Below are 27,986 nucleotides of genomic sequence, written 5' to 3' on the forward strand. Positions count from 1 at the left end.
AGTTGTTATAAAAATGATGTATATCAAATATTACACCTTGGTATTGGACCTGAGTGAAGTTGCTCCCCCACCACCTTCTGCAAATCAGACAAAACTGGTGTGAATCAACTAGACTACGTTTGTGCAGCAATTATTTTTGTTTGTGTTGCTCTGGCTTTGAAGATAGCAATGAAGGTTTAAAGGTCAACAAAGTCAACCCCCCCTCCCTCACTCTTACTAAATCAAAATGACCTTTAAACTAATTTTGTTTGCTGTGAAGAAGGTTGGAAACTGGTCCTCTGTCTCCAGTTTGATTGCGTCTCCAATGAGAAAAGAGCAAAAGGTTCCAGAGAAGAACTGATGACATCAGCAGGTTGTTTTTGGAGTGTGCATTTCCTGCAGCTAAGCTTTTCTTTTTTTTTAGGGTGGCAGGATTTATGAGGGACATATGCACATTCAAGGGCAGACAAACATTATTTCAGGCAAACAGTTTTCGATGATTTATGAGATTTTTTTTCCAGCCGTGTTCTCTGTTTTTGTTTTTTGTTTATTTGTTGTTGTTTTTTTTTTCAATAAGATGTCGTTCTTAGCTTTATCTTCAAAACTTCATCTTTATTTTTAGTGCTGTGCCCTTGGGAGCAGCCTTCTTCCACCCAAATCTATCAGAGCTTTGCAGAAGAACTCAAATGTGAGTCTGCACTAATAAAAAAAATTTTTCTTCTTTGAACCAACTTAAAAGTAATAATGATCATTTCTTACAGATAATTTTATTAGTTTTGCTCAAGCTAGAATTCTCATTGAGTTGAAATCAGAAATGTTTTTGTCAAAAATTCTGATTTCTGATTGAAAATCTGTCCTTCCTGCCAACTAAAACAACTCTGAATAATCTTGAATAATTTGCTTTACAATAACATTTAATTTCACTTTGGGATCAATAAGTTATTTTTGGATGAACTGAATTTAACCGGTTAGGATCAACAGTAATTTCCAGATGCCGTTTCTACAGAAATCCTGATTATCAGGATTTCCTGAAGATATTGCTCGTGTCCATCTGTTGATGAATTTAAAAAAAAAAAATTATAACAATTCAAGCAGTTTCGAGTTTTTAATAATAACATAAATAAAAAAAACATCCCCCTTCGCTTATTTTGATGACTTTGTTGCAAAAACAAAATTTGGGGTTGAAAGGTCAAACAATCAGTGTAATAATTCATCCCGCTCGCACGCGCGCCGTAATATTTTATATTCTACTATATTTACCAACTCATTTGATGAAATAAAATATCTTCAGTGAGGTTTGTCTGTCTACTTTATTTTTTATTTTTTTATTTTTATTTTTTGCTTTCCGGTTTCTTCTGTTAAGTGACCTCACGTGCACCGCTGCAGGTGTTTTTGCGCGAGCGTCTGCGGGTGTCTGCGAACAGCGGCACGTCGCCGCCTCCGCTCCCACCTCTCCGTCACCACCAGCCGGATCGGACTGACACTCCGAGCCGCCATCCCCTGTCGCCACACCGGCACTATCTCCCTCGCTTCCTCTCCACCTCCCTCTCTCTTCACCTTCATCTCAATCCCTCCTCCTCTTCGTCTTCCTCCTCCTCCTTCGGCTGTTGTTGCGCCTCCGCCGCCGCCGCCGCTGGCGCTTCTGCTGCAGCTCACAACTTCCAGAGAGCCTCGTCTCCGGCACAACAAGTCCGCCCTCTGGTTCCCCCCCGTACCGGCCGGGGGATGCTCGTCTCGCTCGCCTTCAATGCGATGTGATAAATGGGCCGCGCAGGATGTGAAGCCCCGCAAGAAGAAGCAGGAGGATGGCGAAACCGGGCTTGTCTGCCGCGGCGCTGCCGCTGCTCCTGCTGGGCTCCTTCCTCTCGGCGTCCTCCGTTAAAGCCGGTGAGTTGAACCACAGGTTGGTGAGCGATCACCGCAGGTAAACAAAGAAGAGGCGGGGATGAATGTACCGGCTGAGTAAAACGCATCCAGCGGGGCTGATGTGTGTCGGTTCGGAGCACCGCTGATCTAGTGTTAGGTTTGTAGCGGCATCCCTTTGGGGGACGAAGGGAGGCGCACACTGTCATGACATATAGATGTGATCTGCGCTCACAATAAGCTTTGTTAAGCCAAAAATGATGGGTTGACATGAGGTAATCACTCTGCATTAGCCTGATTTTTAGGCTCACTCTGACACAAACAGAGGCAGAAATCGCCTCATAATCCAGGTAAATGTCTTGAAATTGAATCCAAGATGAGATTGTAACTCCCAGCTAGAGTTCAAGGCACCCCCCCCCCCCCCCCCCCCCACACACACACACACAGCGTCATCCAAGTGATTCCATTCAACCTCATCTGGACAATTCAGATTTCTCTGGACATTTTTTTCAGCGTCCGTCACTTTTCCTGCGAGATTATGTCCAGCCCTTTTTAAACGATGGTATATTCTGAATTCGTCAGCAAGTTATGCTCAAGAGGGGAAATCTGTCTGAGTCCAAAGATCTTGCTTCCATTGTGTCCTGACGATGGAAGCTCACAGACGACTCATAGTCCTTTGGAAATCCTAACTCTTGGAGATAACATCGTCGAGGCTTTATCTCAGCTTGGAGAGATTGCTTTCATTTGTTCGGAAGATGTGTGTGTGTTCATGCGCGCGCGTGTGTGTGTGCGTGCGGTTTTAGGAGCAAGAATTGTACTTCTGGAACCTTGTTTAAATCATTTTGCGACTTGTGGAATGGTTGGGAACGTTCTGGTACGTTCTGAGGTGTGGCTGAGGCTAGAAAATCTCGCAAAAGTCTCTTCATTTTCACAATCTGTCGTATTACAACCTCTTCAATCCATTTCATTAAGTTTGCATGCGACATCTCACACATCAATATTTAGTTCATCAACTGCAAACCTAATAGGACATGGCTATAGTCAGACCTAAATCTAATTGACAATCTATGGCTTGACTTTATAATTGATGCTCACAGACAACTTAAGTTGAGCAAATACGTAAATGTCCAGATATATGCACCCTCACATATTCTTAGATTTTCATTTGGAAAATGTTTTGCTAACTTTTTATTGTCTGCCTTCCCACTTTATGTTGGTTTACCTCAATAAAAATACATAGAGGGGAGAAAACTCATCTCTTTCTGCATTTGTAGTTCTGTAAGGGATTTGTTTAGTGGATATTTGTCCAGATGTTCGGGGACTCGGCCTCCGCAATGAGTTATTATTAAGGGTGCGCCGATTTATCGGCCAGCTGATTTATTGGTGCCAATTTCCTTAATTTTGGGAGATTGTGATCAGCATATTTTTACGTATGAAGCTGATCTTATCCACCGATCTTGTCTAAGGCAAAGGTCTACGAATCAACCGCTGTCCTCTGTTGCTTTCTGTTGACAGAGGTCTGACTGATAGACCGGCCCATCGGGTCATGTCTGCACATTTACAATCAACAATAGTGACCCCACTGTTACCAACTCAACAACTTTCTTGCTATATTGAGCAACATTTCAGACAAAAACTTGGTATCGGCCAAAATCGGAATTGGCAGGTTAAGCTTTTTAAAAGATTGGTAATCGGTGATCGGCCAGAAACTGCAATCGGTGCACCTCTGGTTATTATTTTCCCACTGCCAACAAGCTCTGTTCCTTCTTCGTATTTGTCCATTTATTTATAGGAAATCTATAAACTTAAGTTTTGAGTTCCTACCAAAATTTCTATTTCAATACATTGAAATATTGTTGATAATTTGCCAAGCTGTGGAAAACAGAGCAGTACAAAAGGTGCAGTTAATTGAACTCTCTTTGGTTAATTGAACTCTCTCTATGCAGACCTTTGCGTCCATAAAAACAAATTCTACTAAAAATAAATACAAAAATACTATGTCCACCTACAGAATATTTGCTTGTACACTTTTTGACGACTCAGAAACTAACCTAATTAGCAGACGAATGAAGGCTAATAGTAATGTTAGCAAACTTTATACACAAGAGCTCCCCTATTCCAGTGATCATTTTCACAGTTTTCACAAGCAGGAAACCACTATTCCTTTTTATGTACAGCTGAATTTCTATATTTGAGCTTTACATACTTTGCTAAGTGCCAAATTTTAGCTAGGCACGACAAATTGCATCAAAGTTCCAATTTTGTTAAGGCTAGAAGTAGAAAAGTTACCAACAAAATATGTCAGTGAAGACCTTGCTTTTTGTTTTTGAATGTAAGAGGAAATTATGCAAAACCTTTTGCTATATTTTTATTTTAGTTCAAGCGGTGCTATGACTGAGTCACTACTCATTTAACTCAGTCAACATACATTTTAAATTTGGCACATCATATTAGTTGTAGTAACTCAATGTGGTTACTGTGGCAGCACAAGCGAGCTGTAACAACAGCATTAGCATAATACTGCTAATGCTAAACACAAGTGAGAAGTAACAACCTCATTAGCATAGTACTTCTAACACTAAACACAAGCAAGCTGTAGAACCACCGCATTAGCACAGTGATACTAACTCTAAGGGCAATTGAGCTCTAACTACTGCATCAGAATAATACTGCTAAAGCTAATTAGCACCATCTCAGCTGAAATGGTTGACTTGTTAGCTGGCATAAATCAGCTAAATATTCGAAGGAGTCAGTGGGGTGACATTCCAGACATTTTCTTGACACTACATGTCTTGCTACTTGCTCATCTAACTCCTTAGAGTAAATGTAAACTGCCAATTTTTGTTCATTAGTCAGAAGCAAATATGAGATGCTGGCGAGACTGCCATGGAAACGGTGGGCAAATGCTGATAATTGCCAATCAGGGTGCATCATGTAATGGGGTTGAAAATTCCAAAAGTGTTCGAGTATGCTGTATAATATAATCAAAGTATGTGGAACATTTTTATGTGGTAGTCTTTGGTTACATTTTCAGAAAGAATAGCTTTAGTGTTGAGGCTTTAGTGTAGTGACCAGGGAGTCACTATTGTTTTCTTGCTTCCTGAGTTCAAACCCAAACCAAGGTCTAACTCTGATGTTAATTTGTCGAGCTGGACTCGAGGGAAATCCAGGTTCGAGTTGACTCGCAGAGGACCTGGAGTTTGTTGTAATTGACACACACTTCCCGTCTGTAAAGTCACACACACACACACACACAGACGCATTCAGCTCTATCCCTTTCTGCAGTTCAGAAATGGAAACGATTCAAACTTCAACAGGATCTGTCATGAAAGATTAGCGCCGTATTACATTCACCCAGGTGTGATTTCTCCTCTTTTCCAGCACAAACATTAAGATCATTTCACAGAAGGATCGCACCAAAAGTGAACCTCTGCCTACGAAAGAGGAGAGGAGGCAAAGACCGAAAAAAATGTGTGAGAATCAGAAACAAAGACGAATGAGGAGCAGCGTCTTCCTGTGGGAAACCCCCCGACAGACTGAAGTGTGTTAATTAGGCTGGGTATAAATGAAAGGAGATAGATTAATTTGCGGGTGGTGCGAGGAAGATCTGCGTGAAAGTGGGTTGAGGGAGCAAAATAAAAAAAGGGAAGAGTTCAAAGAGAGTGATCATGAGGAGGCTGCACAGCTCTCCGCTTTAGGATTTATTATATCAATTGCAAAGTGCGGGAATGTAGCATTTATGTTCTGTCCTTGTTAATTAAATATCCTTCTGTGTCTGTGTTAGACGCTGCGCTGTCAGCTCCGCTCAATGTGACCATCAGAGAGCTGGAGGTCAACTCGGCTGTGGTGACGTGGGAGATCTTGGAGGGAGATCCCGTCATCGGATTCGCCATCACGCAACAGGTATGTGTGAGTGTGTTTTGTTTTTTTTCTTCCTTTTTTTTAATGGCTTTGGGAGAAGGGGCCTGAAAATAATGTTCAAAACAAACATTAAAACGACAGCTGGGTCGTAAATTCAAAACCATAAAGAAGTACAAGAGGCACTGTGTTATTTTATTTCCCAACTTTGACAATGTGGGCAAATTCTTTGGCATTTTAACAAGACTTTAAAACATATGATACTCATAAATTCTAAAATCCTATTGTGCAAAACTTGATACATTTATGCAGCTATGCTGTTATTACTGAGGATTTGTCCCCTTTGTTTTTTTCTTTTGTTTACATGTATGTTAATACTGCGCACTTGATTGCATTTGGTTTACTTGGCATTACAACATTTTTGATGGAATTTCATGGACACAGATTTCTTTACTAGCTCAGGGGGGAAAAAAATATCTTTTTCCCACCACTCATTCATAAAGGTATATTGGCCCGTTACGGAGAAACCCCTTGTGGTTTTGGATATCAAACATTCACCAACCAGAAATGTTTTGAAGCTTTTATTTAAGCTAAAACAGTTAGCTAGAAGAAGAATTAACATGTCTGAGAGCCAATTCTAACCAGCTAGCGTGAAAAGGTAGCCTAACGGTGCCGAGCTTCTGTTCAAAGAAGCATTTCCATTAAAACCAGCTGGCGTTGTATTTAACTGGTATTTATTCTATCTGTTTTTTTAGATCATGTTCTACAAAGTACATTTGTTTAAAAAATACAGCACTTTGTTAAAATGACATTTTTGGCACTTTAGCTAAATTTAGCGGACTTGATTTTGCATTGATGATCTAAATACATGACCCTGATTTAAGTGTCATGAGTGCAAGCTCTGAGGCTTCAAATATATGCCGTATGTCTACAACATTATGTAGGTAGGTGCAAATTATTATAGTATTGAAGCTAATAATCACTATTTAAGCAATAAGGTTAATTATGTTGGCCACAGTAGTGTCAGCATTTGCATTTCTGGCTATAAACAATAGAAGATATATTTTCAGATTGAACTCAAATCTTAAATTATCTTAAAAATCTTAAAGTATCTCCTTAAATCTTCAAGCAAATCATCTTGTTTCTGTTTTTGCCTGAGCACCAAAGTAATTCATCGTCGCGCACACATTTTTTCATTAATTATTCACACCGGAGCAGAAAATCGCAGCTTTCAGGAACCCAGTTTCTGCTGCCACGCCGCAGCGCTCTGAAAGATCCGTGTTAGATGAACATTTTGTCCTCGTGAAGTTTTAATGGCTTAAGAAATTTCCTTTTATAATTGCCTGGTAAATAAAAGTGCCCCAGAGGAGCCGTGGTCTTTAATCCAGCAGGAGCCAATTGACCTGAGCAAGCAGCTGTAGCCGGGGTAATAATGGCCATTTCTAGGACAGTGTACATGGCCTGGAAAGCAATTTCTGTCTTTAAGCTTTACTGCATTGTTAAAATAAACCTTGAGAGACTTTACTTAAGCTTTTTCCCCAACTGTTCCCCTGGACAGAAGTGTACACATTAGCATATTAAGCCACAGCATAGAAAACTGAAGTTCCTTACAGAAATTTGCAGTGGTTACAACAGAAATTTAGTTTAAAAAAGGTAAACAAAAATGGATTGTAAGCTTGTTTTTTTTTGTTTTCCCCTCTTGTGCGCCGCAGAAGAAGGATGTGCGGATGTTGAGGTTCATCCAGGAAGTGAACACCACCACCCGCTCCTGCGCGCTGTGGGACCTGGACGAGGATACCGAATACATCGTCCACGTCCAGAGCATCAGCATGGGAGGCAGCAGCCCCCCCAGTCAGCCCGTTCTCTTCAGAACGCCAAAAGAGTCGGAGAAAATGGCGTCCAAGAATCCCGGTGAGATTCGGATTCCCGGCAGGGTTTGCTTAGTTTTAAACAGCCTGAGTTGGGTTTCTCTTGGGCTTTATGTGACATGCCGGCACAATGTGAGGCGTAATTGTGAAATGGACGAAAAAATGTGATTCGTTTTACTCTGATACCCCTAAATAAAGTCACCCTGTTTGTAAAAATGCTCTATATTCACTGAAAAAAAGAAAGCAGGTGATCCGACTTATAAAAATTTAGTTGATTTGTAACAAGTAATCAAATGAAGTTTATCCAAGAAATATATAAAGTATATTAACTTGTCATGTTAAACAAGTGTAAATAAATAAAGTTTGACAAACTTAATTTGATAACTTTTTTAAGTTGAGGTCCATTCTCTTTTTTCAGTGCGTCACTTCTGTTGATAGGAGACTTATTAGTTGTGTACTCCATTAATTTGGCCTTCATTGGAAAGTGGCAAGAAGAAACACTCATATGTAGTAAATATTGAGAAAGAGGACTTTCTGGTCTCAATATAAAAGGGTAGGAAAAAATAAATAAACCAACAACGGTGGTGGCAGCATCATGTTGTGGGGAAGAAAACCCGCTGGGATGGAGTTTCAACATCCAGCCTAAACAAATAAGCCTAAACATGCAGCCGACAAAAAAAAGATTGCAATTGAATGTTTTAGACCAATTAATATTCATGTGCAGGAACGGCCCAGTCAAAGTCAGGAAGTGAATCCAATTGAGAATCTGCGGCCAGACTTGAAAACTGGCCGTCGTAGATGCTCCCTGTTGAATCTGACTGAGGTTGAGCTGATTCACGGGGTAACAAAAAACCGGAAGAGACGCACCCTAAAAAACAGGCACATGCCACACTTTTCAGATTTGTATATCCTATCCCTTCCGAATTTTGGGGTCGCAACGAGACAAAATGTGGCGATAAAGCTCTCTGGCAACGAGGCGCTGCACCTGTCTCTGCTAGCATACTGTGAGCCGTGTTACCGAGTTCTCCAAGTGCTAATCTATATGTAAATACATTTCTTGTGTATTCATCACACTTTTCCCACTGAGGACGTCGTCGTGTAGCTTCTATTGGAACAGGATATGCTACAAACACAAAATGTGAGAGGGGAATTGAAATTCGGCGCATACGAGAGAGCCCGCGAAAAAAAGAAAAAAAAAATGCAAGCACCAGAGCATATAGACACGGAGGCAATCATGTATCAGCGCAGATGGAGTGAACAAACAATCGGCCTCCTTGTTTCCCCCTCTGCTGTCACACACACACAGAAAACTCTGCTCATGTTCTTACATACAAGTATATATATATATATATATATATATATATATATATATATATATATATATATATACTGTATATATTTTATTATTACTCTGTCCCACCCCCCACTCAGACTATATATGTCACGCTATTTTCTGTTTCTGCGTCTCCCAGACGAACAAAACGGTAATAAAAAAACACAAATCTCGGGCGTGAACTCCTCGCGCCTTCCATCTTCTCTCTCACGAGTACGCAGAGAGGCTGCTGGCTCTTATCTGGAGCGGCCCGCGGCACTCCCAGTTTTATCAGGTCCGACCCAGTTCTGCTGCCAAAAGCGGCCTCTTCAGAGGGACCCTGCAAAATACTAAAACGCTCATCAGCGGCGAGGCGATAAGAGGACGCAGCAGTCTGTTCCCTGGAAGCCCCCGCACTGACTGAGCTCGCCTTGGTCCTGTTTTAAGACACATGGAACTGATACTGTATTTATCTAGCAAAAGAAAACAATATCCATGTAGCTTTCCTTCTCTGTTGTAATGAGGTTATGACACACCAAGCCTCTATAGAGATTAAAATTTCGTTCCTTCTTGTAAAATAGCCGGAGCTTGGTCAGATTGGATTTAGAGCATCTGTGAAAATACATTTCCAAGTCTTGCCACAGACTCTTAGTTGAATTCAAGTTTAAGTTATTCCATTGTAGGTATGGGTGTAGTCATTGTCTTGGTGGAAGGTAGACCAAATCGCGATGTGGCCACTGCAGCTGTGTTTCCATCAACGTTTTTGATGCACGTTTTGTAGTACCGCATTAAGAAAGTTCGACGTAAAAGGCAAAATTCGAAATAGCTTCCTGGATTTTGTAAAAACATTTTGTGCTCACTGGAGGTGGTTTTTTAGCTTGGCCATTCTGCTTGATTTTCATCTCCCTTCAGTGACAATCTGGGATTTCTCCCATTGAGCTGGATTTCTCCAGTAGGATTCCAACCAAATAAATCAGCGAACAGAAGAAGTTATGAACGACAATGTAGATGTAGATTTTCTACGGATTTTCTACTGTTTTAGAATCATAGTCTGCCTGTAGTTTTAGCGATGGCAGCAGAGGAAGTGGGCGAAGCCATTCAGTCCGTGTTGGCCACGCCTCCAAATATTTTATTGACATCAACAGCCGCCTCGTTCAGATTGGCTCCTTTCTCTACGCAGTGGAGGATGGTTGTTTACAGCGGTAAGCTTCATCGCTTACCAAATGTTAGGAATTAGCTAAAAAGACTTCAACAGAGTCCATGCCTCCAGCAAACAATCGTTTCTCAATTTCAGAGAGTCCAGACCTTCTGGATGAAGTAAAGGATAGAACAAGCAACTGTTTTTTATCAGACTATGTGTTATTTTGCTTTTCCGAAAAAAGTTAATCCTCTGAAGAGGAGATGAAAACACATTTACTGAATAAGTTTTGACGTAGTAAATTTGCTTCCATCCACTGGTGGGTCTGTTCCTTACCAAAGGCAGAAAACTCTAAAAAAAAAAATTCAAAGTCCAAACTGCTAGCTTGGAGGGAATGACTCTCTGCATTTTCTTCTAATTTGCAACCTCTGCTTCCCGTGTATTACGGTCATATGTAACAGGAACATCTGACGAAATGACGCTTTCATGGTTTGTTCGCCTCTTTTGTCCACTTTTCTACAAAGATCTGATTTATAAAGTTCACCAACAACAGTTGCTCAATCCTGAGCTGCGGATCGTTTCTTTCCGTTCTGTCTGGCAAAAGTTTGCACAGACATCTTCATTGTCACTAACGGTGGTTGAAGCTAACGTACAGCTGCTAACATACCCTTGCTTGCTCGCTAGCTTTTCTGTACCTATCATGGGCAACTTCAAACTTATCGCTAGTTGGCTGGACGATGTTCATTTTCACCACCGGCTCACTTCTATTGCCAACCTATATGAGGCCAGACGCATTCTGTGAGAAAAAAAAAACTTTATAAATGTGGCTCTATGGTTTCTCTATAGTTTTTTGGCCTTAAATTTTACTCCCCATGTCATTAAAAAGCTCTTTAAAACTCTTAAATTTGACTCCCTGGAATCTGCAGATGCCCTGAATTAATCAAATGAAATCTTAAGACACCTTGAAGTTTTTGGTCATACGGCAACATTTTAAGGGGTGTGAATACTTTCGCAAGCCACCGAACATCTGGTCACGTGACACATATTTAGAGGCGTAATTTGTCTCAACTGTTGCCGAGCTCTGACTTTGATGGATGGATCCGGTTGGTGTTGGTGGAAGTATTCATTAGCTGTCCCGATTAAATCTCCCGGCCATTACTGCTCTCCTCCCCCTCTAAGCGGATATTAATCAGCCTGACACCGCTTTGCATTTGTAGCCGCGGTGCAGACCGGCACGCCGCTCGTCGCTGGGTTTCTGTCAGACGGTTTGCTTATCTTTCTAAGCCGTCTATCGCTAGGATGGAGAAAATACTGCAGGTGTTCCCGGTGTATCAAGCTAAATCGTTGGAGGTTTCGTGGTAGTCTTTCCCAGCCATCACGTTTTACAAGCCTCCATACTGTTGGACCTATATTGAAACTGTAATTAGTGTCTGTCTTCTTTTTGTAGGTCCTGCTTCTCCTTTTAAATATGGTCAAACCATTCTGGACATGAGATGATTTGTTTTCCAGTGTTTTGACCTGTTTGACTGTTACTGAAAGCAAACCAAGCTGACAAATTAAGAGCTTGTCAACAAAGAAAACCACCATATTTAATGTAATCATGCCAAGCCCTCACAGACAGGAGTATGTAATTATTTCACATTCAGCTTATTAAAGTGCATAAACCTTCCACTCCTTCTGTCAGGACTCGGGCTGCAGTTAAAGCTTAGAGGGATCGCTATGGTAACAGTGATCTTGACAGCCAGGCAGAGCAGAGATGTACGAAGAGCAAAATCCTAAACTCACCCAGACAAAGATGATGTGTCACAAAGGCCTTCATGGAACGGCGTCTCTCCCCTAAAGGCGACCGCGACTCGCGCCGGACCTGGAAAGAAAACAAACATTTAGCTTTCAGAGCAGCTGGGTTCACTTGCTTACACAGCAACGGTTGTGTGGTACGAAGAAACCACGTAGGCTCAGTGCAGTTCATTATCAGCGAGGTCAGCTTGTCATCTCTCTGGCATTTTGAAATACTTGACGTCCAAAATAGTATTTTACCCCAAATAGTCAGAATTTGTGCTGCTTTATCCAGTTTCAATGACATCTCATGGGACAAGTTATCACAATGTTCATGACACTGTTGACCTCCGGTGTTTGCGGAGGTTGGCCACCGCAAGAAACCAAACAGCTAAAATCCACAAATACTTCAGACGCCCTCTAAAATTGATTACAGCTGCTTATTTTACTAGTTCAAACAATAAATATGCAGAAGCTAACATCCACAGTCTTCCTTAACTCCACTCTTGCGGATCAATCAGCACCGATACCAATGGTTGCTTTGGCTGCTTTGCAACATCCAATAGTAACAAGTAGCATTGTGCGCTCTTTGCTGTATTTTCTTTCAAGTATATTATGCTACACGAAAAAAAAATCTGAATAATTTGGAGTTAGAATAATTTTAGTTAGAACAAGGCGACGGTCTACTGTATTTGGAATTTAGAGGAAGTCTGTAGGAGGCAGCACTTTCCAGCTGGAGCTAGCTTAAGTTTAATTAGCACAGAAAAAGAAGTGCTCTCTACCATTAAATCATTTGCATGGCAGTATTTTTATCTTCCTAGTTGGTAAAATAAATATCTATGTTGTGACAAATAAAATAAATGATTATTTGTAAGCACTAGAGGGAAATATTGCTGTAAAATTGCAGCTAGCTAGCTAGCAGCAGCTGCTAGCTGGATTCCTGTCTGAAGCTCACTATTTGTACATTGACATTTTTGAAACGTGAACAAATTTACTCTACTGATTACAAATCGTTCAATATTAAACCTGCCTTCAATTTGTGAAAACACACCAATTGTAAATAAATGACATAGATATATAAAACACATTTCATGATCAGTTAAATCTTTATTCTATATGTGAAACAACAAAAATAAACAGGAAAAAATACTTATGTGGGCGTTCTGCAGCTAAAGCCAAACCTGGGCTGTATTTTTCTGCAGTGAATACAGACCTTTTAATATACAGTAAAATCTTTGTTTTATTTATAAAAATAAAATAAAAAAATGTAGTATTCCTGAAAAAGTAAATGGTAAGGACTCCATCTCCACTGAATGCAGAATTTATTTTGCCACACGTAATCCAATTAAGTTTACCAAAGTTAATTTCTGAAGTTATCAAGTTAAACAAAGGTAAATAAATTAAGTTAGATGAACTTCATTCAATTACTTGTGACCAGTTAAAATTTTTAAAATTGGATATCAATTCTCTATTTTCAGTATTGTTTTGTTCTTACGAGCTCTGAGCACTTTGACAGCCCTACTATTTAATTCATATAACTTATGCGTTGTCTCTTACATGAAGGAATGTTGACTCTACAGTTGACCTTTAAGACCAGCTCCCTTCAGCCAGTCTGTGGTTTCCCCATCCCAGCTTCTTCTTTCCCCTTCTTCCAGTTTTTGCTCCTATAGTTTTTCCAGCCTGTCCAATTTTCTGCCTGCACCAGATACAGGATACTGTTCGGCTGATTCAAACGTGCCCTGGAAGCAACATCCAACTCCCACTATCATACAGCAACGTTGCCGCTAACGCACTGGATGGCGATTAAAAACAAAAACGGCCAGGCGGAGAAGGAAGTGAAAGGCGGTGGAATGTGTTGTGTTTGCTTTGCAGCTGATGGCAGCGGAGAGACAGAGGCTGTAATTCAGTGTGTTCCAACCTTTACAGCTGTGATTGGTTTTACGCTGCAGCGGCCAGAGTGCTGTCAGCGAGGGAAAGCCCGGTGACTGATTGGGTGGGGGTCTGGGCTCCTTTTGTCCCTGCAGACGGCTGCTCTCACTTAGCTTTAATTACACAGAGCAGGGTGAAGAATTCACACCAGCCTGCCTCTCTTTCCTTACGTCACCTGTCTTTGATTCTTTTATCTTTCCTCGCAGAGTTTACGAGTGATGGGAAAATTTTTTTATTTTTTGCATTTAATTTCTGTCATACTGTTCTTAAAAAGACACACCCACCACTGATGAATTACAGTGTCTTCCACCTTCCCTTTGTTGACTCTGTGTGCGGGTGTGTGTGTGTGTGTGTGTGTGTGTTCTCTCTGCAGACGAGGTGACGATGGAGGAGGTTGGTCAGGATGCCCAGCTGAGGGCCGGAGAGCTCATCATCATTGTTGTGGTGCTCGTCATGTGGGCAGGTAATGTTCTTCTGCGTTATTGGTCATTTATCATCAGGCACCTACCAGGACGGCAGTACCTGCAGAGTAAATAAGCTCTCTGATGGAGTTCCTTTCTGGGAACAAACATTCGGCTTCAGGTGCCATATTTCCGTGAGGAATAACCCCCCGCAAGGTTTTTAGAGCAAAGTGGAGAGACTCCGGGTTATGTTAGACAATATTCAAGTTTCCTAAAGGTCGTTAGAACTTTTTGGATTCGTACTTATGATCCAAAATGTTCAGTTGATTGGATCTCTGGCTACTTACCTATTACCTAAAAAATGATGGCCTATCGGTATAAATCTATTGTCTACGACGGTGCGTTGGGGCAATTATTGATAGAAATTTTTTACTTAAAAAAACCCCACAGAAATATGCGAGTTTGAAAAGTTGGAAATTGGCTAGAAAAAAGTCAAAAATGTCGACATTGATCTCAGACATTTTCTAGAAAAACATACAGAACTTTCTGAGTTTGGAAAGTCTAAAGTCTTTTGGAAAGTCTTTTTTTTTTAGGTTTTATTGGCTCTAGTGGCTAATTGATATCTAATTGACAGGAAAGTGGGTAATGAGAGAAGGGGAGGAAAGGCGGAAAAGGTCGCCAGGCCGGAAATCAAACCTGCAACGGTCACGTCGAGGACTAAGGCCTCCATTTGTCGGTTGTGCTGAACTCCTGCACCACCACAGCACACCCAAAGAAAGTCAAAAAAACTAATTTTTTTTCTTTAAAAACTCACAAATTTGGAGATTGATCTCAGACATTTTCCAGAAAACACAAAGGAAATTTTCAAGTTCCAAAAGTTAAAATTGTTCTGAAGTTTGTACATCTTTTTGTGCCTTACCCAGCTCTTTTATGATTCCAGTTCTTAATCTGATTTGCTATATATTATGTCTGAATTTTTTTTGTTTGTTTGTTTTTTTGCCACTTTTGAGAAAGGAGCCAAGTGTTATTTTAAAAAATACCCGAAAAACAGATTAAAGATGTAGTAATTATTTAATTTAGCCTGATAATTTGGCAGTAAAGAACAATCTCTCCTGTAACACTGCCATCTTCAGCTCCTATATTTTCATGTATTAATCCTTATTACAGTTGTACAATATGAAAAACTAATGTCCACCACTTCCTAATGAGATTAGATAACACATCTTGCAGCTTACGTTCCTCTATTTCCTCTCTTTGTTTCTTCATTTTGCATTTCTTCTCTCTGAAGTCTCATTAAGCGATCTGCAGCTTCAGCTGGCAGTTTAGATTTTCTACCAGCTCTTGAGGTTTAAGCCTCTCCTTTAAGGGAAACACAATCCGGGTCGTTTTTCTTCTCCGCTTCAAACGGCTGCATCCCGTACTCGAGAGAGCCGACACAGATTGCATCTCTACTAGCGGCCCCTCTTTTCTGTTTTTGTGTTTTTGTTTTTGTTTTGTTTTTTGTCAGAATTGAAAGAAATGAAAGGACAAGAGAGCTGATGATGTAACATTTGTGTACAAAATTTTAAGAAAAGTCCAACATATTGGTTCTGGTGGTTTGTTTATCTATTATACAGTAAGTGACAAGTAGGTAAAAAGCCAACAAGCAAGGTGAGAGCCAGCTCCTAGTGCTTCTCCTCAAAAATAAAAAGATATGATTGCTTTGTTTTTTCTTGATATTTTAAATTTTTTTATTTGATGTTTCTTGTTGAGCAGCTGTCATAAAAACAAGCAAGGCATTTTTCTTGTTTTTAATGTACTGAACCCCCCCGCTCCCCAATCCCCAAATTTTATTGCTCAAAAGTTTTAGATTGAAAGTTTTAGGGTCAAAAAATATGTAAGTTACATTTTCTTAATTAAATCATCATCACACACACACACACGCCTGCATACACACACAGCCAGCCGTCGCTTTCTGTTAAGGATTGTAAAAGTGTTTAAAGACCCTTAAATATTACTTTGAAGGATTTACTTCCACTTTCCCCACATTTGGCTTTAAACAGACGTTGAGTACTCAAAATAAATTGTAATTAAAAAGCTAGCCAAAAGTTAGATGAGTTTAAACTGATATGACTGAATTTTTATGTTGCACTGCAAAAACAAAATCTTCATCTCGGCACACTTGAAATAAGGCAAAACAAACGTACAAGTAACTTTTCAGAACGGTATAGGAGCTTGTTTTAGTTAACAATTACTTAATACTGACTAAAACACACTAGTCAGAAGTAAAATAATCTGCTTGTGGATTTAGTCCTTTAAAAAAAAAAACAACATTAAGTAATTATTGACTTCAAATAAGCTCCTATATTTCGCTGAAAAGTCACCTTTAAGTTAATTTTGTCTTATTTCAGGTAAACTAAGATATTTGCACTATAAATTTGACCAAAAATACTTGGTAGGATTTTGTATTTGTGCAAATTAAAAGACTCCTAAAGGCTTAGCGCCTCTCTTTCCACAAATAATAAAGTGATAACTCACTCCACAAAAAAGTACTCTTCTTCCTGTTATGGAAATATTCACATTTGAGTTGCAAGATGTCCATTTACTAAGGTTTTTTTTTGCCATATGATAAGTCTCTGATCTTACTCCACTAAATGTAACAAGATATATATGGTCTCTGTACATTCCATGGAGGGGTTGGTATGCGCCCAATTACTGGTAGCAGGGACTGAGATGACAGGCTAAAAACTAAGGAAAATTCAAAGAGAATAAAAGAAAACGTGGTGGAGAAAAACCTGAGCAGCACACGATGGTAGAAAAAGAAAACTAACTTAAAGCCAAGGAGGCGAATTGTGTTTTTCAGCTCTTAATTGGACCTGTGGGGCATGGTGGGGAATATCACAGGGAGATATCCCATCTTGCCCCTTGGTACCGCAATGATTAGATCTGCCGAGGCTGACATAAGCAGAAATACCGAGCCATGTTTGGGCTCAGATTCATCCCATCGCACCCTCCTCCACCATCATGAATTATTCCCTTTCTCGTTCCTGCAAGCTCGTCCTCTATCTGCTCCCCGCATCGACAGCTCCTGCGTCGTGTCTCGGCGTCCAGATTCACATCCTCACCCCCCCCCCCCACCCCCCCACCCCCCCCCCCACCCCCGCCCCTCGACTCCATCTGCTCACGTCGCTGCTGTCCGTGTCTCTGTCTCAGTTCGTTCGGATCGGCTCTATTGACATGTCGGGAGCACGTATCTGCCACGTCGCTCTGTCTGCGTCAGAATTAACAAGTCAATGATTCCAAATGCACATAGAAAGTGGTTTGGATAAGACTGGCTAACGTTAGCCTTTTGGGTCCGTTCCAGAAAAAGAACCAATTTAAATTAGATTTACCATTTTTCATTAGAACAGTGGTCAATATCCAGACAGCATTACTTTTGGACCTTGTTAATGACGACAAGAGCATGAGGATTTTTTGAATCTTGCTAAGAGACATTTAACCAAAATATATCTCTGCAAGTACAATATAATTTAAACCTTGTTTAGGTAGGAGAACATCCACAAATTCAAACCTGCAGCACACAGTTCTTGTCTTTGAACGTTATCTGTTGTGTGTTTATCACACCCCACAAAAAGGACAGTTCAAATGGACCCTGAAAGGCTCAAAATGAATGTAAACACCTGGCTGGAATCGGATATGTTGAGCTGCAATCCATATCATACCACATAACATACCAACTTTATTTATGAAGCACTTTATACACCGACAGGACCAAAGTGCTATACACAATCATAAAATGAAATGCAATTATAAAATAGAAAAGCGCAAAATATAAAATACATACAGACACAATAAAACAAAGTGAAACCTCTCAGATTGTGCCAAAAGCCAAAGAAAAAAGCTGAGTCTTAAGAAGGGACTTAAAAACAACAAGGGAAGAGGCCTTTCTTATGCCCAAAGGAAGATCATTCCATAGCTTGGGAGCTGCCACAGAAAAACCGCGATCCCCTCTGAGCTGCACTTTGGTACCTTCAGAAGCAGCTGATCAGCTGACCTGAGGGAACGGGACAGTGTGTAAGAATGTAACAGCTCAGACAGATAGGGAGGGGCGAGGCCATTAAGAGCTTTAAAAACAAATAAAAGGATTTTTTAAAATGAATCCTAAACTGTACTGGCAACCAGTGTAAGGAAGCTAAAATAGGGGAAGTGTGGTCAAATTTACGTGTACCTGTTAAAAGACGTGCAGCAGCGTTTTGTACCCTCTGAAGCTGGAAAATCTAAAAATCATTGACTCCTATATAAAGTGCATTACAGTAAACCAATCCAATCCATGCATTTCAGTTTAAAGCTTCAGTCAGGTGAAGGACCTGAACATTCAGTCACATAAAGACAGTTACAAAGTCAGCCTTCTATCGCCTGAAGAACATTTCTAGGATTAAAGGGCTAATGTTGATTTTGATGATGGCGTATGACTAAATGTTACGTTTATTGCTTGTTTCACAATTGGTGACTGTAGGATGTTCTGAGAATGATTGAACTGCCTTGTTGCTGAAATTTTTTATACAGATAAACTTGAATTTAAGTTTCAGCGAAAGGTGCACGTGTTAAGAAGCAACAATTTTTTCTTTAATGTTTTGAGTTCTAGAGTGCGTAAATGAACCTTTGTGTGTGTGAAATGTTTGTTACCTTGTTGGTGTGTCCTTGTAGCTGCCATCTTGGGACCCTGCTAAGGAGGAGGCCTGCCTCAAACCCAGCTCTTTTCTAGAAGGAGCAGTGATAAGAGCTGGGGTTTGATTGACTTTGGTAAATTGTGAAGGCAGGGATGACCAGTATATTGGTGGACTGCTGGATGTAGCACGAAGACTGATGGAACGGCTGCCATTTTGAACTCTGCTGTGTTGCTGGAGGCTTAATAAAGCAGCTTTATTAGCTGCATAGTCAAGTTTGCCGACTTTTTCTTTCCACACCACACCACACCTCTCAGCGTAACGATGGTGTCAGAAGTGGGATTTGAATCTTCTTTTTAAGTATCTTAGCCAGTTTAGAGCTGAGACTCACAAATGTTCCTAGCGGATCTTGTAAGACTGTTTTAAAAACGTTTGAATGGCCATGTTTTAGGTTGCTAGCTATTTACATTGACTGCCATATTAATTTAGACTATACAACAATGATCTTCACATATGAAACATCTAATACTGATCCCTCATAACCGCTTAAGAGATACCAAAAAAAGTCTTGAACTATCCCTTCAACGCCCACACATTCCAAGATGATGCAAACTTTGTTGGTTTTCTGTATTTCTCTACACAATCATCATAACGAGAGATATTGTATTTCTAGACATTGCGGCAGTTACTTAACAATCTCTATCCTGTTGTCCCTCAGGGGTGATTGCCTTGTTTTGTCGTCAGTATGACATCATCAAAGACAACGAGCCCAACAACAACAAGGACAAAGCCAAGAACTCCTCAGAGTGCAGTACTCCTGAGCACCCACAAGGGGGGTTACTGCGCAGCAACGTCTAGGACCAACCTTCTGTCGCCTTCTGCAATAACCAACCTAAGACCTCAGGACGGGTGAGGAATTTTCACAAACTCTTGTGTCATATTGTAACAAACAGTTGGCTTTGCTTTTATATATTATCTTTATCTGTAGTAAATGTTAAAACTAACTGGGAGGCACAATTTTGGACAAACTGACAATTTGCCAACCTCTTTCCTTTAAAAGTTGAGGCTAAATGTTTATAAAATCTACATGTCAGGCTTTTGGACTTCTCAACATTATCATCCACATATATCGTCATAATTAAGGGTACATACTTTGTCTCCAGTTTGGCAGTATCTTGGATATTTTAAAAAAACAAAAACTAATTAATAATTATTGATACCGACTGATATGACATGGTTATCGTGTTAAGTGTTTCAGCCATATCGCCAATGCCTCAGCTGTAATATTCATTTTGGTTAACCATTTAAAATAGGGCTGCACAATATATCACATTATATGGTCATAGCAATATCAAATCTAATATCGTCATAGCAATATGTACCAATATTATTCCCAAGGCAAGATTTTCTAATATCGTATTTGAGCTGCTGCTGTGCGATGTGATCCCTGCAAACAAAGTTGAGTTTCTCCAATGAAACAAATCTGAACTGTGGGAGAAACTGCAGCTTAAGTCTTAACAAATTAGGACATTCAGGACGGTCAGGTTCAGAAATGCTCACCAAACAGCAGATATCCTTTGTGAGAACGACTATAGGGCTGCCAAAGTGTTAACGAATGCAATTAATTTAAAAAGTGATATGTAAAATGTTTAGAATTTTTATATTTCAAGCTTGCAAAGTTAAGCATCGTGATTAATCGCGATTAATGACAGCGGTAGAGTGTGACTAATATAACATTTTTCAATTGATTGAAGCACTTAACTATTTCTTATGGGGTTTTTTTAATATCATTAGAATAACTGAACTGTGCTAAAGTTTATAACTGTGTTTCTTCCAGACCCTGAGACCAACAGAAAGCCATTCTCAGAAAAAAGACAAAAAAAATATTGACGAACAGATCAAACCAATAAAGGAATCTTCTTGAGACAACGGAGCGAGCGTGCAAAATCAAAGGCTATAAGCAGCCGAACCGGAAACGGCGGACTGTTGCCTCCCTCCTGCCGATACACGGCGGACTTTTGACCGGAGCTGCCCGATTCATATGGTTTTGTTACTCTTCGTCGGTGGCATGGAATCCCCCCTGACCTCTCTACCCTGGGAGTGTTGATTGTCGAATGTGAACGTCAAACTCAACATGTGGACGCCAGCTCCAAGGTGGCGGGAACTGGAGATGGGCTGGTCCAGGTATCAGCCAGCGCACAACTATGACTAGAGTTCATGTTTTCTGTCGGTCCATCTGCTTTGGTTCCTTTCTGTCTTTGTTCCTGCTCATCTCTCTCCTTGTCTCTCTGTGTTGGTGTGGCTCTAATAAGCACATTGCCATTTGGTGCTCCTCTTACTGTGATTGCTTCTTGAACTCCTCTACAGTCCCACCACTGATTGCAGTCTGAGTTTTCTCCTTGGGTCGCGAGTGTTGCATGACGAGTGTCGTCTCCAGCTTTTCTCTCTCTCTCGTTACCGTCAGTTCAAATGATGCATCCGTTCCTTCGCCTCACTAAATGGAACTTTAAACTCTCCCATCAGCCCAGCAGATCACATTTGACAGGCTTATTACCCTCCACCTATATTTTGCCGACGAGGTGATGACTGAGTACGGCTATGATTCACGGAGAGTTCAAGGATTGACAAGGAGTGCGTCACCCGTTTCTGACTTATTGTCACTTTGGGTTGTAAAACTACCGGGCCCTGCGTGGCGTGCCAACATTTAGAAAGACGCCTCAGCGGGTTTGGGTATCGTCGTTCGTCGCTGCATATTCAGCACCATATGCCGTTTGTGGTCCGCAGCAGGACGAGCAGGGAATGTGTATCCTCTAATGCGATGTAGAATGTGGCCGCATTTTCCCGTGCGGTTTGGCCGAAGACCAACGGGGATGCCAGGAAGTGAAGGCCGTAAGAGGACACACTCAGTCCTGCGCTGGACCCAGATCTGTCAATGAATGCGAGGCTCTCAGAACTCCTGGTACACTCTCAGCAGGAGAACACAACATGAAACAGGACAAAAATCTGACATTCAGGAACTTCATCCTTAAAACTGGGGTATGTTTCTTTATATTTAAAAAAATTACATATTTGTTAAAACTGTCACTATGTCCTCATAAATGTCCTTATACATATAATATGAGGCAAATAATCTGTGAAAAGATCAATCTAATATAGCCGTCCCAAAAATCATTTTCCGGTCTCAGTTAAAAACAACTAATCAGAGCCAGGAGGAGGGTCTTAGCGCTGTCAATCTACCTCGTGTACGTTCTACTAAATGTGAAGAAACAACTTACCATTACAGGAAGACCGTTTATCCACCGTCATCGCCATTAGGGGCCATGCTAACTAGCCTTGGCATCCACGGCAGCCTTCATTGTGGTGAACCAGCTGTAGCATAGCAGAAAGAAAGGGGGAGGGTGGTTGACAGCGCTAAGACCCTCCTCCTAGCTCTGATTGGTTGTTTTTGACAGAGCTGTGTATTTATTCAAATGATAGAAAGTCTAAGGCGAGGGAGCTTGATTTTTACAGACTATCTGCCTCACACCATACTGTGATAACATAGTGAGAGTTTTAACAAGCATGAGAAAAAAACATATTTTTGATGAAAATGAGACAGACAACTAGATTAAAACTTCCTTGATGGTACAATATACAATGTCAGCCACTTATTGACCTTAAAAGTAGCATAATCTCACACAGAAAAATCTAGAATTCTGGTGAAGCGTTTCTATATAAAATTTTGCCAAGTGAAATACTTAAATATTCTTTTACTTAAAAAAAAAGTATGTCTTCCACTTTAAATACGTCTTCCCCCCCAAGGTTCCCAGGGCGTTGGGAAAAGTAGTCCCACAGCATTACAGATCCTTCACCGTACTTATGGCATGGTTGCTTTTCCTTTAAACTTTGATTGACTTAAATACATTAAATACAGATTCCAATTATGCAATGTCAGAGAACTGTCAGAGAACTGCATTGATTAAAGCAATAAAATAAAATAATCTGCATCCTTATTATGGTTGCTAATAAATTTGGCGGCAAGAGAGGACACTGTTTTTGAGAAAATGTAAAAATAGTTCAAGTCTCTGAAGCGAAAATGAGAATATTTTTAAAAGAATACCTACTAAATATTTGAAACCCCTGCAAGTTCTTGACAAAGTTTGACCTTCACACTTAATTGGTTGGAACTCCATCAACGCATTCATAGAAATGAGCGAAGGACTTCCTCAGCTAAAGATAAGGCTTTGTTATCTCCTCCTTCGCTTCCTGTTCGGTTAAGCTGCTCTGTCCGCACAACCCCAACCACCTGCTGACGTCACTCTGACAGACAGTCAGAGAAACACCTCCAGACTAAAGTCAGCGGAGGTTCTCTCTATTAGAGATAATGAGTTCATGGCTCAGTGAGCTGCAGGTTGAGATGTCCTCTAATCATCAGTCTAGATTTATTCATTCACACACATTCAGGCTGGATTTTAATGCCGTCTTGCGCTGGGAGAAAAGCAGCCATTTTGTGGCGACAGTCTTATCCTGCCACCGCCATCGGCCCCTCCCAACAACCATCTCCTGTCCTCATCCTCCTTCATTCTTCCATTTATGACTTTACCCTCATTCGTCGCTCTCCCTTCCTCTCTCATATACATCGCTAACCGTCCTTTCTTGTTTCTCCCCTCTCGCCGCCCTGACTCTCATTACATCCACTCTCTGAGGTTAGCCGCCGCCGTCTCCCGCTCCACATGAGCTCTTCGCTCCCTTGTTCCGGCCCGGGCCCACCGCCTACCCCTCGCTCCTCCGCTCGTTTGTCACCTCTGCGTCCTGGACTGGCTGGAATGGCCACCTCACCTGGTAACAAGTGAGGAATAATGGAGGGTGTAGAAATCAATGAAAAGGTTGAATCGAATTGACCGTTTTTCACTACTCATAAGTGCGTGCCTGTTAATCATTACTTTGAGCGACTTTCCTTTGCAAACGTATGTGAGATTCTGCTAGGCCTATCAATGTTAACACATGGGATTAATCAAAACGTTTAATGTGCCTATTTATCGCATTACCTATTTTGACCTAACAGCCACTCTCCGGCAGAGGATTACTTAGTTCAAAATAAGCGTGTCACACGGTCTTGTACTGCGGTCAACAATTCAAAGTCATAAACATGAGTGAAAAGATGAGCGAGGAGAGTCAGATTGGTGTGCTCAGCCGCACATTTTGCTTTAAAACAAACACTCTGGTTAGGAACAGAGAGTTTATAGACCTCGTCTCAGGTTCGATTCCCGTCTTCGGTTTCTTTGACTTAATTAATCTGCCGCCTTCCTGCCAGATTACTGTCAGACACAAGCCACGAGTGCAACAAAACTTCTTAAATGAAAAACACCATGATGGACGTTTGAGTAAAACCGAGCTAGTGTGTAGCCTACTTACTGCAATGACAAATTATCCTTCCACTGAGGCACAACCAGTTTTTAGCTAACATTTTTAAATTATGTTTGAAACAAAATGGCTTATTTGGAACCCTTCCTGAATATGAAAACCTGCAAAAGTAAAACATTTTCTTAAATATTTTTTTATATTTCGAGCTTAGAAATTTTAAGCAGTGATTAATCCACACAGTGCTATTTTTCAATCAATCGACAGCAATCGTTTTTGCCACCAGATCCACATGAAAAGCTTATAGTGTTGCAAAAAATATCCACTTTTTACGACGCAAGTGTTCAGATTTGTAATGGTTGAAGGGTGCGCTTGTTGAGGAGATGACAGAAGCGGGGCGCTGAGGCCGCCACGGCAGATTTAAGCAACAACAGATAAACGAGTCAAATGGATGTTGAGCTTTATCCAAGCCCCCGCAGGTCTGGGGTCAGAGTCAGAGGTAGCCCTGTAAGAAGCTGTGAAGATTTAATGCCATTGTTGTTGCTCCGTCTGTACAGGTGAAGCAGATGAAAGCCAGAGGAAAGACTCCACTCAGCAAATCTGGAGATATTTTTAAACCGCCCACCCTGCTTCCTCTTTCTGTTTTTTTTTTTTTTTGTTCACTGCCCTGCTTTCAATATGCAATCGTGTGTGAAGTACAGAATTGGAGGAGGGATGGATTTTTTTTTTTCAACTGAATGAACATGCTGGATTTTATTCAGAGACATCAGGATAAAGAGAGTTGAATAGTTACCTTGCACTTTACCTTGTGTTGATTTTGATGATCAAAATCAAAAGACATTGACGTTTGTGGTTGTAGTAGCGTGACAAAAGTGTAAATCATTTTGCCAGATACTATCTACTTTCTAAATCAAAGTTTTTAAATCCTCAAACCATTTAAACAAGCAGCTTCCGGGTTCGTTGAATCCCCGTTTTGATCCACATAGCTCCGGCTCTTAAGAACCCAGCCGGCACAAGCGCTTCTTAGTCAGTTTAGAGTATTGATCAGAAGCTTAAATGTGCTAATGAATTGTCACATGAATGAGGGAGTTGTATTGATCTATCTGGTAGGGACTGATGACACAACATAAAACTTTTTAGTTGTAGTTTTTTTAGGTCCTTGTGTGTTTCTGCCTGGATATTCAACCGCTCTTATTGGCAGAACGTAAAGAGTTTAGTTCCATTCTCTGATTCCCTGACCCATAACCAGCTGTAAGGGATAGCTAACACATTTTATACATTCAGATGCATATTAAAAACAAACAAACATATTTTTACATTTAGATACATGTGTGTCTTGATACAGGTTATCATAAAAGGTACCTCTGTCTTTGAGAATACCCCAAATGGCCATTTCTTTTGTTTATACTCTTTAATAATTTGATGAATGATCATAATACATTGTACATAAAGAATAAACATCCCCTATTGGACTTGTTACTACAGATTGGTTAAGATCAATTAAATTTTAGCCATTAAAGAAAGGAACTTGATTTATTGTTTAGACAGAATTGTGGCTAATTCTGTCTAAACAGGACATTGTGGTTAAAAGGTGAGAGCTAAGAAAACTTTTTACATAAATACTTCTGTTCATGTTAAAATAATTTTGGTTGAGGTTTTAGTTGAGATGATCCAATAGCCCAACCAAATCTGACTCTCTGTTCCTTTTGTTTAGTCAAAATTTGGGCCAAACATATGATCTACAAAAATATATATTTTAATCTGAGCTGGCTAAAACAGATTGACCAGCCTGGACAGCTCCATAGAAAATCCTGTCCTTGGATGCCAAGTGTGTGCAGGAGGCTGAAGAACTTCATTCGCGTGCCGACGATAACTTTTTCATTTTGTTTCTTGATCTATCTCAGGAGACACGTTCTTAACACCCACATCGAGTGACCTTTCCGAGTGCCACAATCAATCTGACGTAGAGGGCGATAAAAGCACAAACGTGCCTGGTGACTGTAATGCTATTGAGCCTGAAGCGGTACATTTCCTGTACCGGTCTAATCCAAGCACACAAACACACACACACACACACACACACGCTTAAACACTGCGCTCATCCACCAACTACATTCCGTATGCTGGCTGCAGTCCAAAGGGGCCCATTTGAGGAGGTGGCAGAAGGCAGGTCTGGCCTAGACTGCTCAGTCACTGTCTGTCTCAAGCTACAGGGGGTGGTTGAACAGCTGCTCAAGGTGAGCATGCAGTCAAACGTGAAAATATGGAGCTCAACACTGGGGGAGACCAAAGAAGAGACAGAGAGAGAGAGAGAAAGACGCAAAACTCAAAAGAGTATTCTCGAATTCGAATTGTCACAGGCGCAGAGCGTCAAAGGAAATCGTTGCACCCAGTGACTGTGTGAAGTTTGAGTGCTAACATGTCTGGCGTGATATTAAGGTGCCGTCCTACGAGGGATTCAATGACAGAAACCATTCCAGGAAAAGGAAATTAGCATGATAAAGTAAGTCATTCTGCTCGTCTAATTGTATTGGACTAATTGTAATTCATTGCTCTGCTTTACGTCCATTAATGCTCTGCTCCAGGAGACTTACTCTCTGTTACATCTTTCCTAAGTGAGATGTTTGTGTGGATGTATGAAAAGCCTCAGTACGGCTACAATGTGATTTAACTAATCTCATGTTCCTGTAATACAGCGAAGGCTCCCGCATACTCTGGCGTACTCTGATCTCTCTTTGAGCCGCGCACCCCGTCTGCGGGCGGTTGAGATTTCATAGGTGAGCGTACAGATTGCCTACATTTCCCACAATCCAAATGGATGCTAGCAACTATGACGGGCTGGTTGGGTGCCTAGCCTCATTTCTAGCCTTCACACACCTATTAGTGTGGCACAAAGTGGCAGTCTGGCTGATGCATGTCCTTGCGGCTGCTTGTGCCAACCCTCAACCTAATCAGATTGGTGTCGCATACTAAACAGTTCGATGTGAACACCATTTCCTGCAATTTGCTGTGCGTCAACAAGTACACGTATGGAGTTATAAAATTGTACCTTTCCGGTACCTTGGCGTTCTCAAAGTGATGCACGCCCAGTTTGCGAGAGCCTTTTAGTCCTAATAATACCCCCAAAAAACTTTGTAACCCCAGTTCCTTTAAGTCAAACTTAAGTTTACATTATTTTGTTTACCAACTGAGGCCTACAAGATGGCTAAATCCCCCCCTTCCCCCACGTATGCCAACACTGTAGATGACAGAATGAGCAAATGTCAAGAACTTTGGATAATCCCATCAAGGCCCTACATAGTATAGCAAAGACTGAGGCCTTTTACTTACAGCATATATTTGTACTTTCAGTTTAAGCAAATAACCAAGAAGCATGGATTTATATCTGAATAACAGAGTCTGTGTTTTATGTACAATCACAACGTCTGTGTTGACATTTTGATGTTCATGGGATAAAACCTGTTCATGAGGGCTAGCATGACTCTGCTATCGTTCACACCCCAAGTTATACATATGAATGTATATATATATATATATATTTATATATATATTTATATATATATATATATATATATACTATTTCTATGAAAATATCAATGTCTAATTATGTATTGACACAAAAGAAATACAATATTTTCAATGCACCGTTGATGTTGGTCCTTTTGTCTACTAGAAAAATAAGCATTTTTGCACTTGACATTAACTTAGAAGGTGTTCTGTGACTTTCACTCATTTGACAAAAAGTAAAAGATTTTATATTTCTCCTAAAACCTTAAGCACTGCGCATCAAAGCAACATACAACCTAAAATATTTACATAAGCTACTTTGCTACATGATACCCAGTCAAACAAATAATTGTTTTTGAAGCCCCAGCC

The 27,986-nt window shown here is 40.6% G+C and overlaps 2 protein-coding genes across 2 annotated transcripts in view; one reads left to right on the forward strand and one right to left on the reverse strand.

Moving 5' to 3' along the window:
• ldlrap1a (low density lipoprotein receptor adaptor protein 1a) overlaps nt 1-27,986 on the reverse strand; it is a 150,782-nt gene that overhangs the window by 101,246 nt on the left and 21,550 nt on the right. Inside the window, exon 9 of the transcript XR_003597905.1 lies at nt 11,804-11,882. The gene's annotated coding sequence lies outside the window, so the exon portion shown is untranslated. The remainder of the gene's footprint in view (nt 1-11,803; nt 11,883-27,986) is intronic.
• On the forward strand, nt 1,587-27,466 carry fndc5b (fibronectin type III domain containing 5b). Its single transcript, XM_028036311.1, has 6 exons — nt 1,587-1,866; nt 5,627-5,745; nt 7,413-7,611; nt 14,097-14,186; nt 19,489-19,679; nt 20,608-27,466. Exons 1-5 carry the CDS (start codon nt 1,785-1,787, stop codon nt 19,626-19,628), a joined length of 630 nt encoding a protein of 209 aa, XP_027892112.1. The 5' UTR covers nt 1,587-1,784; the 3' UTR covers nt 19,629-19,679; nt 20,608-27,466.

Source organism: Xiphophorus couchianus, chromosome 13, assembly GCF_001444195.1.
Source record: "Xiphophorus couchianus chromosome 13, X_couchianus-1.0, whole genome shotgun sequence".
NCBI classification, from domain to species: domain Eukaryota; kingdom Metazoa; phylum Chordata; class Actinopteri; order Cyprinodontiformes; family Poeciliidae; genus Xiphophorus; species Xiphophorus couchianus.